Consider the following 18,637-nt stretch of genomic DNA (forward strand, 5'->3'; position numbering starts at 1 on the left):
AGGACATGTGTGAGGCGATAGCAGGACATGTGTGAGGTGATAGTAGGACATGTTTGACATGATAGTAGGACATGTGTGAGGCGATAGCAGGACATGTTTGACGTGATAGTAGGACATGTGTGAGGCGATAGCAGGACATGTTTGACGCGATAGTAGGACATGTTTTACGTGATAGCAGGACATATGTGAGGCGATAGTAGGATATGTTTTACATGATAGTAGGACATGTTTTACGTGATAGCAGGACATGTGTGTGGCGATAGTAGGACATGTTTGACGCGATAGTAGGACATATTTTACATGATAGTAGGACATTTGTGAGGCGATAGTAGGACATGTTTGACGTGACAGTAGGACATGTGTGAGGCGATAGTAGGACATGTTTGACGAGATAGGACATATTTTACATGATAGTAGGACATTTGTGAGGCGATAGTAGGACATGTTTTACGTGATAGTAGGACATGTTGGACGTGATAGTAGGACATGTGTGAGGCGATAGTAGGACATGTGTGAGGCGATAGTAGGACATGTTTGACGCGATAGTAGGACATGTTTGACGTGATAGTAGGACATGTTTGACGTGATAGTAGGACATGTGTGAGGCGATAGTAGGACATGTTTGACGAGATAGTAGGACATGTTTGATGCGATAGTAGGACATGTTTGACGTGATAGTAGGACATGTTAGACATGTTAGTAGGACATGTTTGACGTGATAGTAGGACATGTGTGAGGCGATAGTAGGACATGTTTGACGAGATAGTAGGACATATTTTACATGATAGTAGGACATTTGTGAGGCGATAGTAGGACATGTTTTACGTGATAGTAGGACATGTTTGACGTGATAGTAGGACATGTTTGACGTGATAGTAGGACATGTGTGAGGCGATAGTAGGACATGTTTGACGCGATAGTAGGACATGTTTGACGTGATAGTAGGACATGTTTGACGTGATAGTAGGGCATGTGCGAGGCGATAGTAGGACATGTTTGACGAGATAGTAGGACATATTTTACATGATAGTAGGACATTTGTGAGGCGATAGTAGGACATGTTTGACGCGATAGTAGGACATGGTTGATGTGATAGTAGGACATGTTTAACGCGATAGTAGGACATGTTTGACGTGATAGTAGGAGATGTGTGATGCGATAGTAGGACATGTTTGACGAGATAGTAGGACATGTTAGACATGTTAGTAGGACATGTGTGATGTGATAGTAGGATATGTAGGACGCGATAGTAGGACATATGTGACGCGACAGTAGGACACGTGTCAGGCGATAGCAGGACATGTTTTACGTGATAGTAGGACATGTTTGACGCGATAGTAGGACATGTTTGACGTGATAGTAGGACATGTGTGACGCGATAGTAGGACATGTTTTACGTGATAGTAGGGCATGTGTGAGGCGATAGTGGGACATGTTTTACGTGATAGTAGGGCATGTGTGAGGCGATAGCAGGACATGTTTTACGTGATAGTAGGACATGTTTGACGCGATAGTAGGACATGTTTTACGTGATAGCAGGACATATGTGACGCGATAGTAGGACATGTTTGACGCGACAGTAGGACATGTTTTACATGGTATTAGGACATGTTTGACGCGATAGTAGGACATGTTTGACGCGATAGTAGGACATGTTTTACGTGATAGCAGGACATATGTGACGTGATAGTAGGACATGTAGGACGTGATAGCAGGACATATGTGACGTGATAGTAGGACATGTAGGACGTGATAGTAGGACATGTTTGACGTGATAGTAGGACATGTTTGACGTGATAGTAGGACATGTGTGAAAGTCATCGAGCGAGCTGCAACGGGTGTTGAGGTGTGTGTATCGCGCCACCTAAAACAGCATGTTGCAGGCCTTGATAGCTCTTTAATGCTAACTGGTCATAAATGTACATCCTACAACATTCTAATCTGTGACAGACACAGAGAGCGAGTCTAGGATCATGCGCGCATGCATGCACACACACTCACGCACACACAGACACACTCACTCTGAAGACCATGGCTTCATTACAAAGACAGGAGAAGAAGAAAAAGATGATTCTGGAATTTGGGTCCGAAGTTCCACTGGACCCCAGACGGTATCAGTAACAGCTCTTACCAGAGCCAGAGCTATCCAACCAGATGTACCTGAAGACAGCCAGAGGAACTGGAAAACATACTTCAGAGAGTCACCAGTGTACAGTCATTCTGGAGGGGACTGTTTTACTGAAGGTATGCAAGATCATCATGTGCAGTCTACAGATGTAGGATCTTCATTTGAGCCAGTTTGCTACAGCAGGAAAATAATCCTGCAGCAACAGGAAATGTGAATTATTATGTGGATTATAATTAATGGACATTTTGTAGGGGTTGAAACATTAACTACACACGTGTATTGTTAACCAACCCTCTCTGCCCATTCATTGCCATTTTACCTGTTGTTGTTGTCTTAGTGGATTAGCTGTTGTTGTCTTACCCGTTGTTGTCTTAGCTCGCTCTCCCAATCAACACCTGTGATTGCTTTATGCCTCGCTTTATGTCTCTCTCTAATGTCAATATGCCTTGTATACTATTGTTTAGGGTAGTTATCATTGTTTTATTTTACTGCAGAGCCCCTAGCCCCACTCAACATTCCTCAGATACCTCTTTTGGCCCACCTCCCACACATGCGGTGACTTCACCTAGCATAACTAGTGCCTCCAGAGATGCAACCTCTCTTATCATCACTCAATGCCTAGGTTTACCTCCACTGTACCCATACCATACCATGCCCCTGTCTGTACATTATGCCCTGAATATATCCTACCACGCCCAGAAATCTGCTCCTTTTATTCTCTGTACCCAACGCACTAGACGACCAGTTTTGATAGCCTTTAGCTGTACCCTCATCCTACTCCTCTGTTCCTCGGGTGATGTAGAGGTTAACCCAGGCCGTGTGTGTCCCCAGGTGCTCTCATTTGTTGACTTCTGTAACTGTAAAAGCCTTGGTTTCATGCAAGTTAAACATTAGAAGCCTCCTCCTTAAGTTTGTTTTACTCACTGCTTTAGCACACTCCGCCAACCCTGATGTCCTTGCCGTGTCAGAATCCTGGCTTAGGAAGGACACCAAAAATGAGAGATTTCCATCCCCAATTACAAAATTTTCCGTCAAGAAAGAACTGCCAAAGGGGGAGGAGTTGCAATCTACTGCAGAGATAGCCTGCAAAGTTCTGTCATACTTTCCAGGTCTATGCCCAAACAGTTTGAGCATCTAATTTTAAAAAATTATCTCTCCAGAAATAAGTTCCTCACTGTTGCCACCTGTTATAAACTCCCCTCCGCTCCCAGCTGTGCCCTGGACACCATATGTGAATTGATTGCCCCCCATCTATCTTCAGAGTTCATTCTGTTAGGTGACCTAAACTGGGATATGATTAACTCCCTGGCCGTCCTACAATCTAAGCTAGATGCCCTCAATCTCACAAATTATCAAGGAACCCACCGGGTACAACCCTAAAACCGTAAACATGGGCACCCTCATAGATATTATCCTGACCAACTTGCCCTCCAAATACATCTCTGCTGTTTTCAATCAGGATCTCAGTAATCACTGCCTCATTGCCTATATCCGTTATGGGCCCGCGGACAAACCACCACCCCTCATCACTGTCAAACGCTCCCTAAAACACTTCTGCTTTCTAATCGACCTGGCCCGGGTATCCTGGAAGGATACTGACCTCATCCTGTCAGTAGAGGATGCCTGGTTATTCTTTAAAAGTCATTTCCATACCATCTCAAATAAGCATGCCCCTTTCAAAAAATGTAGAACTTAGAACAGATACAGTTGAAGTTGGAAGTTAACATACACTTAGGTTGGAGTCATTAAAACTTGTTTTCAAACCACTCCACAAATTTCTTGTTAAGAAACTATTGTTTTGGCAAGTCGGTTAGAACATCTACTTTGTGCATGACACAAGTAATTTTTCCAACAATTGTTTAGAGACAGATTATTTCAGAAAAAAATCACTGTATCACAATTCCAGTGGGTCCAGTGGGAAGTTTACATACACTAAGTTGACTGTGCCTTTAAAGAGCTTGGAAAATTCCAGAAAATGATGTCATGGCTTTAGAAGCTTCTGACAGGCTAATTGACATCATTTGAGTCAATTGAAGGTATTTCAAGGCCTACCTTCAAACTTAGTGTCTCTTTGCTTAACATCATGGGAAAATCAAAAGAAATCAGCCAAGACCTCAGAAAAAAAATTGCAGACCTTCAAAAGTCTGGTTCATCCTTGGGAGCAATTTCCAAACACCTGAAGGTACCACGTTAGTATAAACACCATGGGACCATGCAGCAGTCATACCGCTCAGGAAGGAGGCGCGTTCTGTCACCTATAGATCAATGTACTTTAGTGCGAAAAGTGCAAATCAATCCCAGAACAACAGCAAAGGACCTTGTGATATCCATAGTAAAACGAGTCCTATATAAACATAACCTGAAAGGCCGCTCAGCAATTAAGAAGCCACTGCTCCAAAACCGCCACAAAAAAGCCAGACTACGGTTTGCAACTGCACATGGGGGCAAAGATTGTACTTTTAGGAGAAATGTCCTCTGGACTGATGAAACAAAAATAGAACTGTTTGGCCATAATGACCATCATTATGTTTGGAGGAAAAAGGGCGAGGCTTGCAAGCCGAAGAACACCATCCCAACCATGAAGCATGAGGGTCGCAGCATCATGTTGTGGGGGTGCTTTGCTGCAGGAGGGACTGGTGCACTTCACAAAATAGATGGCATCATGAGGATGGGAAATTATGTGGATATATTGAAGCAACATCTCAAGACATCAGTCAAGAAGTTAAAGCTTGGTTGCATATGGGTCTTCCAAATGGACAATGAACCCAAGCATACTTCTAAAGTTGTGGCAAAATGGCATAAGGACAACTAAGTCTAGGTATTGGAGTGGCCATCACAAAGCCCTGACCTCAATCCCATAGATTTGTGGGCAGAACTGAAAAAGTGTGTACGAGCAAGGAGGCCTACAAACCTGACTCTGTTACACCAGCTCTGTCAGGAGGAATGGGCCAAAATTTACCCAACTTATTGTGGGAAGCTTGTAGAAGGTTACCTGAAACATTTGACCCAAGTTGAACAATTTAAAGGCAATGCTACCAAATAATTGAGTGTATGTAAACTTCTGACCCACTGGGAATGTGATGAAAGAAATAAAAGCTGAAATAAATCATTCTCTCTACTATTATTCTGACATTTCACATTCTTTAAATAAAGTGGTGATCCTAACTGACCTAAGACAGGGAATCTTTACTAGTATTAAATGTCAAAGATTGTGAAAAACTGAGTTTAAATTTGGCTAAGGTGTATGTAAACTTCCGACTTCAACTGTATAGCCCTTGGTTCACTCCAGACCTGACTGCCCTCGCTCAAGGTACTAAACAATATCATAACCACCATCGATAAAAGACAGTACTTTGCAGCCATCTTCATCGACCCGGCCAAGGCTTTCAACTCTGTCAATCACCTCAGTCTTATCGGCAGACTCAACAGCCTTGGTTTCTCAAATGACTGCCTCGTCTGGTTCACCAACTACTTCTCAGATAGAGTTCAGTGTGTCAAATCGAGGGCCTGTTGTCCGGACCTCTGACAGTCTCTATTGGGGTACCACAGGGTTCAATTCTCGGGCCAAATCTTCTCTGTATATATCAACAACATTTATGGAGTCAAAATAAAGATATATGCCTCACCTTGTCCTTGCCTGTTTGCTTTGCTGTATATAAAAAAATGAAATACAGATCCTATTTTGACACATAAAACCATACAAAATGAAGTCTGATGGGTTTTCTCCCACTTTTCCCAAAATACTTGCAAGTTATAAATCCTGCTGCTGCGGTCATTCGATGGCATTGGCATTGGCACAGTGGTGTGTATTCATGGATGCCAAGGGAAGCCATACTTTACCCCAAAATGATCAAACAAACATACACAATTATTTATCTTTCACCTCTCCGTGTTTCATAAATGTCCTTCAATTTGCAAAAGGCTGTATCTCACAGGAGAAAGCCTCCAACCGAACAAAACAGGAACGAAACAGGAAACAGAAACAGAATGGCTTTGGCGTTTCTCTACAAGTAGGGTAGGTCAACATGTTTTTTCTACTTTTTCTACTTCTACTTTTCAACGCGCGCACACACGCACACATACAGAAATCAGTACCATGGACAGACACATCATATTTAGCTTACGTTGATTGGACTAAATTGAATTTAGTGTATTTTAGGGGTCACTGTATTAGACTAAGCAGAGGTGATTTGATGATGCTGAAATGTTGAAGTTGAAATGGTGCTGGAATAGTGGAGGCAGCTCCTGTTGTCTTTGCGATTTACACTAACTCTAAATCAATAGTTGTTGAGTAGTCCGAAAATGTCAGAAACATTACCTTGCTTGATGATGCTGTAGCTCATGTAACTGTTTGTTACATGCAACATGCTGTGTGGACTCCACCGGACAGATGTTGCTCTCTGGTTTTGTGATGAATCAAAGGTGTTTATTCTGCCACTGTGTCTTCTTATTGTCTCGGCATTAGGCCTATATATCACTGTGGCAACAGGTTATAGAGCAAACAACGCAATTATCACAACACATAGGTTGTAATATGTCATATTCTTTCTGGTTTGGCTGCCCCGGTGATGTTACCCAGGCTACTTTAGGAAACTTTCTGAATGGACATATAGGACTATAGAGAGAATCAGCATGTCACGACTTCTGCTGTAGTCGATGCCTCTCCTTGTTCGGGCGGTGCTCGGTGGTTGACGTCACCGGTCTTCTAGCCATCATTGATCTATGTTTCATTTTCCATTGGTTTTGTCTGGTCCTCTTACACACCTGGTTCCAATCCCATTCATTATATGTTGTGTATTTAACCCTCTGTTCCCCTCATGTCCTTGTCAGAGATTGTTTATTATTATGTTCATGTTTTATGGATTGGTGTCGACGGGTTCTTGTAGCCACATTTATATTATTATGGACTTTGGTTTTGGAGTTTGTGTTTTGAGTTTTTAAAATACTCCATTTATACCAAGATGAATTCTCCTGCACTTGACTTCCCTGCCACCTACATGCACAACGTGACAGAATCTCTGACCCCAATACGAAGTCAGCAGGAGAAAATACCCTGAACGGAGGTGGAGGAACACGTCCAGGAGTATACGGAGAAGCTTTACCGTCTGAGCATCGCCATGGATCGCGTTGTCCAGAATATGGACCGCTGGGAGAGAGAGGGATTTCTTCCAGTCCCTCCACCAGCACAAACAGGGTCTATCCTGGGCGCTCCTTGACCACCTGAAGCCAGTGGGATCTGTCTATCCATGCCACGGGGGTACGACGGAAGTGCTGCCAACTGCCAGGGTTTCCTCCGCCAATAAAACCTTTATCTGGCCACGGTCCAACCAGCTCCATCAGACCACGAGAAGGCTTTTGCCCTCGTCTCGTGCCTCACCGGGAAAGCACTGGTGTGGGCCAGCGCCGTGTGTGGAGGGGAGGATGCAGCGTTGGACCATTTTGAGGAGGAGTTCATTTGGTTTTCGACCACCCACCCAAGGGCAGAGTGGCGGGTGAGCATCTCTACCATCTGAGGCAGGAGACGAGGAGTGCGCAGAAGTTTGCTATGGAGTTTAGGACCCTGGCTGCCAGTGCGGGATGGAACAACAGGGCCCTGATCGACCATTACCACTGCAGTCTACACGAGGACGTCCGTCAGGAGCTGGCCACCCTCACCTTCAACCAGCTGGTGGACCTGTCCATCCGGCTGGACAACATGCTGGCTACTTGTGGACGTCCAGATCTGGGTCTAGTGGTTCCATCCTCCCGCACCCCCTCTCCGATACCCATGGAGCTGAGAGGGACGGTGCGCAGGGAGACCGGAGGGGGTTCCCGCATGTGCACCATCTGTGGCCGCAGAAGGCATACTGCTGGTCGGTGCCGGGTTGGTTCCTCTGGCAATCGAGGCAGCAGGCAGGGCGCTCTTGCGCCCTCTGTCGCACAATTAGTTGTGTCTGTCGCTTTTCCTGAGGTCTATATTAAATCATGGTGAGGTACAGTTACCCGCTACCTCTTATCGCCACGGTGATTGAGTCAATGCACGGGGCGTGCTTCTTCACTAAACTGCATCTCAGGAGTGCGTATAACCGGGTGCGTATCCAAGAGGGATATAAGACGGCATTTAGTACCACCTCAGGGCATTATGAGTACCTCGTCATGCAGTACGGGTTGATGAATGCTCCATCAGTCTTCCAATGCTTTGTAGATGAGATTTTCAGGGATCTGCACGGGCAGGGTGTAGTGGTGTATATTGATGACATTCTCCGCTACATCCTCCGCTACATGCGCCGAGCATTTCTCCCTGGTGCGCAAGTTGCTTGGTCGCCTGCTGGAGCATGACCTGCATGTCAAGGCTGAGAAATGCTTGTTCTTTCAACAGTCCGTCTCCTTCCTAGGGCATCCCATTTCCAAGTCAGGAGTGAAGATGGAGAGTGACCGCATTGCAGCCGTACGTAATTGGCCGACTCCCACCACTGTGAAGGAAGTGCAGTGATTATTAGGGTGTGCCAACTACGACCAGAGGTTTATTCGGGGTTTTGGTCAGGTGGCTGCTCCCATTACCTCACTTATGAAGGGGGCCTGGTGCGCTTGCAGTGGTCAGCTGGGGCGGAAAGGTTTTTTAGGCACTTGAAGGCTGTTTACCTCGGCTCCTGTGTTGGCGCATCCGGATCCCTCTTTGGTCTTCATAGTGGAGGTGGATGCCTCCGAGGCTGGGATAGGAGCTGTGCTCTCTCAGCGCTCGGGTACGCCACCGAAACTCCGCCCCTGTGCTTTCTTCTCTAAGAAACTCAGCCCGGCGGAGCGAAACTATGATGTGGGGATCGGGAGCTGTTGGCTGCCGTTTAAGCTTTTGTAGGTGTGGAGACATTGGCTTGAGTGGGCTAAACACCCCTTTCTCATCTGGACTGACCACCGCAATCTGGAGTACAGCCGGGCGGCGAGGCGAGGAGAATGAATCCTCGTCAGGCAAGGTGGGCCATGTTTTTCACTCATTTTGTGTTTACCCTCTCTTACAGACCAGACTCCCAGAACGTTAAGGCAGACGCACTGTCCCGGCTGTATGACACAGAGGAGCGGTCCATGGATCCCACTCCCGTACTCCCTGCCTCTTGTTTGGTGGTGTCGGTAGTGTGGGAGCTGGATGCGGACATTGAGCGGGCGTCACGTGCAGAGCCCGCTCCCCCTCAGTGTCCAGCTGGGCGTCTGTACGTTCCGTCTGCTGTCCGCGATCGGCTGATCTATTGGGCCCACACGTCACCCTCTGGTCATCCTGGGATCGGTGTGCTGTCTTGGTGGGAAGTACGGGTGGCCGACTTTAGAAAGAGATGTAAGGGTTTATGTTTCCTCCTGCTCAGTGTGCGCCCTGTGCAAGGCTCCTAGACACCTGACCAGAGGTAAGTTACAACCATTAGCCGTTCCACAACGGCCGTGGTCGCACCTGTCGGTGGATTTTATAACCGATCTTCCACCTTCACAGGGTAACACCACGATCCTGGTCGCTGTCATCTCTTGCCCGGTCTTCCTACAGCCCTACAGACACACGTCTTCCGGCACTACGGGGTGCTTAAATTATGGTATGAAATTCACCAAACTTGTTTCTCACAAGTGTAGCAGGTTGAGAACTCTTCAAACAACATTTCTACTCCGAGAATGAGAAAGGTAAATGACTGTAATTAATAGCCGACATGAATTAAAATAAATTAAAGTAACCAAATGACAGGGATTAACAACCGACATTGTATAGCCTCTACTACTATTCTACTTCGCGGGGATAAGAGGAGGTACATTTTTTGGGGTTTCGCTTAGGGCAGCATATCGGCAAGGATCGGGCCTGATCAGTGTTGATTACTCTATAAATTAAGAAAATATTCTGTATCAAACTATACCATGCCAGGTTGGAGAGGATTGGTGCATTGTCCATTTGACACAACATTAGCACATTATAGGCCTCAGAGCCAGAACAACCTTTTTGACTGCTGTTGAATAATGAATGAGATTTCAGACACATCCAACCTTTTTTATTTATTTACTAGCAAGTCATAAAAATGTGCATCGTACAAAAGAAAGTCCACCAATTAAACTATTTTTAGCCTATAGCGCTCCACATGCAAATCTAGTGGATAGCTGCTCCAGCATCATTCTACACACACACACACACACACACACACACACACACACACACACACACACACACACACACACACACACACACACACACACACACACACACACACACACACACACACACACACACACATCTAGTGGATAGCTGCTCCAGCATCATCAGTACTACCAAGAATATGTTTTTCGCAACGCGGATCCTGTGTTCTGCCTTTCAAACAGGACAACGGAATGGATCCGGGATATGTTTCGTATTGCGTCAGATAACAATATTGACGAATACGCTGATTCGGTGTGCGAGTTCATTAGAACGTGCGTTGAAGATGTCGTTCCCATAGCAACGATTAAAACATTCCCTAACCAGAAACTGTGGATTGATGGCAGCATTCGCGTGAAATTGAATGTGCGAACCACTGCTTTTAATCAGGGCAAGGTGTCTGGTAACATGACCGAATACAAACAGTGCAGCTATTCCCTCCGCAAGGCTATCAAACAAGCTAAGCGTCAGTACAGAGACAAAGAAGAATCTCAATTCAACGGCTCAGACACAAGAGGCATGTGGCAGGTTCTACAGTCAATCACGGACTACAAGAAGAAATCCAGCCCAGTCACGGACCAGGATGTCTTGCTCCCAGGCAGACTAAATCACTTTTTTGCCCGCTTTGAGGACAATACAGTGCCACTGACACGGCCTGCAACGAAAACATGCAGTCTCTCCTTCACTGCAGCCGAGGTGAGTAAGACATTTAAACGTGTTAACCCTCGCAAGGCTGCAGGCCCAGACGGCATCCCCAACCGCGCCCTCAGAGCATGCGCAGACCAGCTGGCCGGTGTGTTTACGGACATATTCAATCAATCCCTATACCAGTCTGCTGTTCCCACATGCTTCAAGAGGGCCACCATTGTTCCTGTTCCCAAGAAAGCTAAGGTAACTGAGCTAAACGACTACCGCCCCGTAGCACTCACTTCCGTCATCATGAAGTGCTTTGAGAGACTAGTCAAGGACCATATCACCTCCACCCTACATGACACCCTAGACCCACTCCAATTTGCTTACCGCCCAAATAGGTCCACAGACGATGCAATCTCAACCACACTGCACACTGCCCTATCTGGACAAGAGGAATACCTATGCGAGAATGCTGTTCATCGACTACAGCTCGGCATTCAACACCATAGTACCCTGCAAGCTCGTCATCAAGCTCGAGACCCTGGGTCTCGACCCCGCCCTGTGCAACTGGGTACTGGACTTCCTGACGGGCCGCCCCCAGGTGGTGAGGGTAGGCAACAACATCTCCTCCCCGCTGATCGATCCTCAACACTGGGGCCCCACAAGGGTGCGTTCTGAGCCCTCTCCTGTACTCCCTGTTCACCCACGACTGCGTGGCCACGCACGCCTCCAACTCAATCATCAAGTTTGCGGACGACACAACAGTGTCAACAGCTTGATTACCAACAACGACGAGACGGCCTACAGGGAGGAGGTGAGGGCCCTCGGAGTGTGGTGTCAGGAAAATAACCTCACACTCAACATCAACAAAACTAAGGAGATGATTGTGGACTTCAGGAAACAGCAGAGGGAACACCCCCCTAACCACATTGATGGAACAGTAGTGGAGAGGGTAGCAAGTTTTAAGTTCCTCGGCATACATCACAGACATATATATATATATGCCATTTAGCAGACGCTTTTATCCAAAGCGACTTACAGTCATGTGTGCATACATTCTACGTATGGGTGGTCCCGGGAATCGAACCCACTACCCTGGCGTTACAAGCGCCATGCTCTACCAACTGAGCTACAGAAGGACCACAGACAAACTGAATTTGTCCACTCACACAGACAGCCTCTTCAACCTCAGGAGGCTGAAGAAATTTGGCTCGTCACCAAAAGCACTCACAAACTTCTACAGATACACAATCGAGAGCATCCTGGCGGGCTGTATCACCGCCTGGTACGGCAACTTCTCCGCCCTCAACCGTAAGGCTCTCCAGAGGGTAGTGAGGTCTGCACAATGCATCACCGGGGGCAAACTACCTGCCCTCCAGGACACCTACACCACCCGATGTTACAGGAAGGCCATAAAGATCATCAAGGACATCAACCACCCGAGCCACTGCCTGTTCACCCCGCTATCATCCAGAAGGCGAGGTCAGTACAGGTGCATCAAAGCTGGGACCGAGAGACTGAAAAGCAGCTTCTATCTCAAGGCCATCAGACTGTTAAACAGCCACCACTAACATTGAGTGGCTGCTGCCAACACACTGACACTGACTCAACTCCAGCCACTTTAATAATGGGAATTGATGGGAAATGATGTAAATATATCACTAGCCACTTTAAACAATGCTACCTTATATAATGTTACTTACCCTACATTATTCATCTCATATGCATACGTATATACTGTACTCTATATCATCGACTGCATCCTTATGTAATACATGTATCACTAGCCACTTTAACTATGCCACTTTGTTTACATACTCATCTCATATGTATATACTGTACTCGATACCATCTACTGTATGCTGCCCTGTACCATCACTCATTCATATATCCTTATGTACATATTCTTTATCCCCTTACACTGTGTATAAGACAGTAGTTTTGGAATTGTTCGTTAGATTACTTGTTGGTTATTACTGCATTGTCGGAACTAGAAGCACAAGCATTTCGCTACACTTGCATTAACATCTGCTAACCATGTGTATGTGACAAATAAAATTTGATTTTGATCTGATCTAGAGGATAGCTGCTCCAGCATCATTCTACACCCACGCACATCTAGCGGACAGCTGCTCCAGCATCATTCTACACCCACGCACATCTAGCGGACAGCTGCTCCAGCATCATTCTACACCCACGCACATCTAGCGGACAGCTGCTCCAGCATCACTCTACACCCATGCACATCTAGCGGACAGCTGCTCCAGCATCACTCTACACCCACGTGCATCTAGAGGATAGCTGCTCCAGCATCACTCTACACCCAGCATCAGACCACAGTTGGAATGAGGAGATGTAGAAAGTTTAACAGACAAAGTTAGCTAAACAATCACTTATAATCATTAGAAAACACTCCCACTATTAGGTCAAGTTAATCTACATGACAATTAAGTTAATACATGTTTTTTAAGTGACACAGACATGTGTAACGGATGTGAAACGGCTAGCTTAGTTAGCGGTGTGCGCTAAATAGCGTTTCAATCGGTTACGTCACTTGCTCTGAGACCTTGAAGTACTAGTTCCCCTTGCTCTGCAAGAGCCGCGGCTTTTGTGGAGCGATGGGTAACGATGCTTCGAGGGTGACTGTTGTCGTTGTGTGCAGAAGGTCCCTTTTTCGCGCCCGGGTATGGGCGAGGGGACGGTTTAAAATTATACTGTTACACATGTACACATACAAACTCCAGTCCAGGTATGTCCTCACTTAGACAAAGCACTAGCTCTGCGTTCCTACCACACATAGACATCTCCACAGTCACTAAAACATGTCTTGTTTGACACAATAACCACACTTAACGTTACCATAAACAGGCTAAGTCTTCCTTTAAACATTACCAGGCTGTGGAAAGAGAACCTATGCTAATAATAGGTTGGTTTCATTGCCTGTGATTGTTGGGGTAACACAGGGTGACAACAGCTCGTTATGGTCAAAATACCACTTACCAGCGAACTGAATCAAAATGCTAACTTAGTCTCATCCTCCTTTTAGCTTGATGTTTCAACGTTTTTATTTAGTCTTTATGTTCAGAAAGGCTGTTACCATTTCAAAGTAATGTAGTAGTTTAATAGTTAACTGTGTCTGATGATAGAGACACAAAACCCTGAGAGGCAAGTTCACCTTCACTTACTGCTATGAATCAGCAGATTTGGATACTGCATGCTCAGTGACTAGTAGTGCTCCGTCCATGTGAACTCTACTTGGGACATCAAATGAATGAAAGGATTCTGATGAAGATAAACAACACGGTATCTCCACAACAGTCACAGGCCTAAGGCATCCATCCTCTAGAGCAGGAAGTGTCTCTGACTCTACTCTCTCTGGTCCTGTCTCCAGTTATCCCTCTATAACCCTCTCTCTGCGCACGGCCATTTTTATGCAAATCAGCCTTATCTCTAATGCCTTGCAGCATTTCCTGCCATAAAGGAAATGCCCGTCTGGATACGAGGAACTGGGACAGGAAGTAATTAGGACTATAACACACACAGACACACGCAGAGAGAAACGCGCACACAAAGTAAAGACACGTGCACAAACACACACAGACACACACATACAGATGCACAGACACACACACACACACACACACACACACACACAGAGACACACCAACACTTAACTGACACAAAGACTAAATACCGTCTAACAAACGCAGTCTTGTTGCCTTGTTTCCCCTTACTTCCAGAGTTTAACTCTGTTATCAAGCTGATAATATAATATAATGCTTTCACTGTGTTCATTATTCCAGTTCACACCAGCAGAGCAACAGTAGACTGTTAACCAGAGCCCCCATTGAGACATCAGGGACTAATTTCACGATCTGACCCCCAGGGGCCACAGGACCTAAATATAAAGGTCAGCCACGAACCATGCTCACAGTTGACCCTATGCCCCAGTTCAAATAAAAATATGCACACATGTGCATGCACGCACACACACACACACACACACACACACACACACACACACACACACACACACACACACACACACACACACACACACACACACACACACACACACACACACACACACACACACACACACACTAATCAATCACACCTGCCACCCTTCCCAACTCTTAATCAATTCCACATTACTGTAAGTCTACACCATAACACAGCTTCACATTACTGTAAGCCTACACCATAACACAGTTACACATTACTGTAAATCTACACCATAACACAGTTCCACATTACCATAATCTTACACCATAACACAGCTCCACATGACTGTATACTGACACCATAACACAGCTCCACATGACTGTAAACCTACACCATAACACAGCTCCAAGTTACTGTAAGCTTACACCATAATACAGTTCCACATTACTGTAAACATACACCATAATACAGTTCCACATTACTGTAAACCTACACCATAATACAGCTCCACATTATTGTAAACCCACACCATAATACAGTTCCACATTACTGTAAATCTACACTATGTCAGAAATGCATATTACACAAATTAAAATCCAATCTAATCACTATGTTAGTGTTCATTTCATTCTAAATATACAAGTCACTAAACGTACACCTTTGTCAATCCAGTGGTGACTTTTTCTCTCCCTAACATCGTGAGAGATGAATGACCAGCATGCCAAATCTCCTTAATTACCGTGGCAACACAGTTTTCAACGCCCTGACCTGAGAAAGCCTTTTTATGTCTCTATTTTGGTTTGGTCAGGGTGTGATTTGGGTGGCAATTCTATGTTTTGTTTTCTATGTTTCTTTATTTCTATGTTTTGGCCAGGTATGGTTCTCAATCAGGGACAGCTGTCTATCATTGTCTCTGATTGGGAATTATACTTAGGTAGCCCTTTTTTCCCTACTTTCAGGGTGGGTCGTTAACTTTGTTAGAGGCATCATAACCCTGTTAAGCGTCACGGTTTGTATTGTTTTTGTTGGCGACATTCTAATAAAAAGTCATATGCACGCCCACCACGCTGCACCTTGGTCCACTCCTAACGACGCCCGTGACAATTTTAGCATAACCATTTTTAACTGAAGAGTTTTAGTATTCATCCTCTTTGTTCCCATTAGGTCTTTCTCCGACTAAAACCAATCTTGATCGGCCAAGAGTCGTCTGTTTAAACAATGTGAATAAATAATTATAGACACACCTTGCATTTGAATAAAATCAACTATATGTAGGCTACTGAGCTTGTCTGATGCTTTAAGCACTGTGATTAAACATTAAGACACAAACAAATGACTAAAGAGGAAGCCAGCCTCCTCCTCCTGCTGCCCTCAGCTGCAGGTCTTCTGCCATTACACTCCTGCCAAGGTTTTCATATGCACATTCACATGGAACACTTTAATTTACAATAACGTATTCATATCTCAAAATCAATTTCATGAGGTTAATCAAAAGTCTACCTGAATGAAAATGATACAAATCTAAAAGTAACTTTTATTGCCATTGCCAATATGTAAAAAAAGCCTACATAAAGCCAACAAACAAAAACATCGCAGCCCACAGGTAGAAAATATCCTGATGAAGATAAATATCCTATAAATCACATTGGCTACACATGGCCTTTCTGCAAGAAACTTGAAACATTGTATCAACTATTAACTTGGTCCTGCCGCAAACATGCAACATTGTACAAAATATTCGGGGACCTCAGAGTTTCCCACACCAGTGAGCTCCGGAAAGACAGGCACAGATATTTGGGAAAAGAAGTAATCAGGTATATGATGTTTCCACCGGATCAGAGCATCTTTCCCCCTTTCATGCTGAGTGGATATCGAAAGGGAGAGATGGATGTAAAAATAGACTTGGTTTACTTGCTGTTTGAGGCAAAGAAAAAATGACTTTGAGAAGCTCCACAGTGGTGTTGAGTGGTTTCACTCATCAGAAATGGTATCAGATCCCCAAATGGGAACATTCATAGACCAACATTTACAAGCAGGCCAGGTAGCCTCGGCCTACTTCATGTGTCATCAGGTGCGTGTCCTTACACAAGATGAGCTCTCCAAACAAAAAACTATGAATAAATGGACAACTTGTAAATGGAATGAAATAAACCAAAAGGTTTTTCTCAAGTGTAGCCTAGGTTGTACGCTCTGCAAAACAATAAACAAAAAATCTTGGTCGACCAACAGCCTACCGACCAAACAATCGACCAGTTGACTAAATGGGGTCAGCCCTAGTTCCCATGCACAGGCCTGGACCAGACCAGACCAGACATCTTCTCCTATTACCCCACCTAACACCATCTGTGCTGTGACCTAGGCTCTCTTCATGTTCCTCACACCTGACCTCTGACATGACCCCTGACCCCTATAGCCCCCCCCAGGGTTCCTTATCAGCAGCCAGCTCAGGCAACCCTCCCCAGCATGGGCTAAATGAAGATGGAGTGAAGAAGAATAGATCAAAGCCACCACTCATGACTAATCTATCACTGATCTATCACTGATCTATCACTGAGTGACCTGTGAGTCCCAAGTTTGGGGGGGGTAGTAGAATACTGTGAAGGAGACTATTTTGATTCACTTTTTTTATTCCCCAATAAAGCAGAAAGTGAATTTCCAAGTCAGAGGTCCATGTCACAGGTATAGTGTATGGAGAAAATGTTGACCATAATGCAGAGCATGAAGTATTTAGTTTATGTATGGAGAGCGCGCGCGCGCGTGTGTGTGTGTGTGTGTGTGTGTGTGTGTGTGTGTGTGTGTGTGTGTGTGTGTGTGTGTGTGTGTGTGTGTGTGTGTGTGTGTGTGTGTGTGTGTGTGTGTGTGTGTGTGTGTGTGGATACAGTAAGTGCAGGAGAAAAAAGTTACGATCGAGATGTCTCCAGTGCACCACAGCTGTCTACCAGACCAGCATGAAGCAGCTAGAACCTAGTAAATACCTGGCATACATTCAGGCCAACCTCTGCTAATACTATTATGTAAAACAAATCCATTTCTCCATCAGTAACATTGGTGGATCATCTTTCTCACACTCTCGTCTGATCTACAAAACCTCGACATCTCGAATAGTGTGTCTACTCAAAGAGAAGAGAGATGTAGTGATATTGAATGGATGAATGTGTGTTTCTTTGTTCCACTTACAGGTAAACATGTACAGTACTTCACTTGGGTCAATACCAAGAAGCCAACATGGACATCCTTGCTCATGTGTGGGCGGGTCACAGTTTCCGTTCTAGGTATGGTTGAATCAATTAGGGGGCAGGAAACTGGCTTTGTGTTGGGCTCACTCTACTGAAGGCAGTGGGGGAGTGATGTTTCCATTCCTGGTACAGAACAGTCACTCAGGGACCAGACTCAGAGGTCAGCGCTGTTATATTAGCTTAGCATCATATCCCAGTTATGACTCAACTCACATGCACACACACTCTCTCACAAACACATACACACACAACACACATGTGCGATCACTCTACATCCAGCAAAGAGCAGGGCAATGGAAGAGGACCTGGTGACTGTGATCATTAGATTAATAGACAGGCATTATTCATTTAGTTATTTTCCTTACAGACAGAAAGATGGTCCATAAAGGAAGATTGATTGTGGAGCTGCAGTATTATATTGATTAACTGAGTCCACAGGAACCACATGTTTCTATTCATCACCTGTCTTCCATGTCAGACCACAGTTAGTGTTTCCCTCATTTAAAAACACACACACACACACACACACACACACACACACACACACACACACGCACA

The 18,637-nt window shown here is 45.1% G+C and overlaps 1 protein-coding gene across 1 annotated transcript in view; it reads right to left on the bottom strand.

Annotated features, from left to right (window-relative positions):
- Window positions 1–1,915: 1,915 nt before the first annotated feature.
- The window catches only part of LOC118363951 (collagen alpha-1(XXIII) chain-like), a 64,633-nt gene continuing 47,911 nt past the window's right edge, over window positions 1,916–18,637 (bottom strand). The window contains exon 3 of the mRNA XM_052488105.1: window positions 1,916–2,179. Coding sequence (XP_052344065.1) covers window positions 2,115–2,179 — 65 coding nt within the window. The 3' untranslated portion in view covers window positions 1,916–2,114. The remainder of the gene's footprint in view (window positions 2,180–18,637) is intronic.

The sequence above is a fragment of the Oncorhynchus keta genome, chromosome 30 (genome assembly GCF_023373465.1).
Source record: "Oncorhynchus keta strain PuntledgeMale-10-30-2019 chromosome 30, Oket_V2, whole genome shotgun sequence".
In the NCBI taxonomy this organism is placed as follows: Eukaryota; Metazoa; Chordata; class Actinopteri; order Salmoniformes; family Salmonidae; genus Oncorhynchus; species Oncorhynchus keta.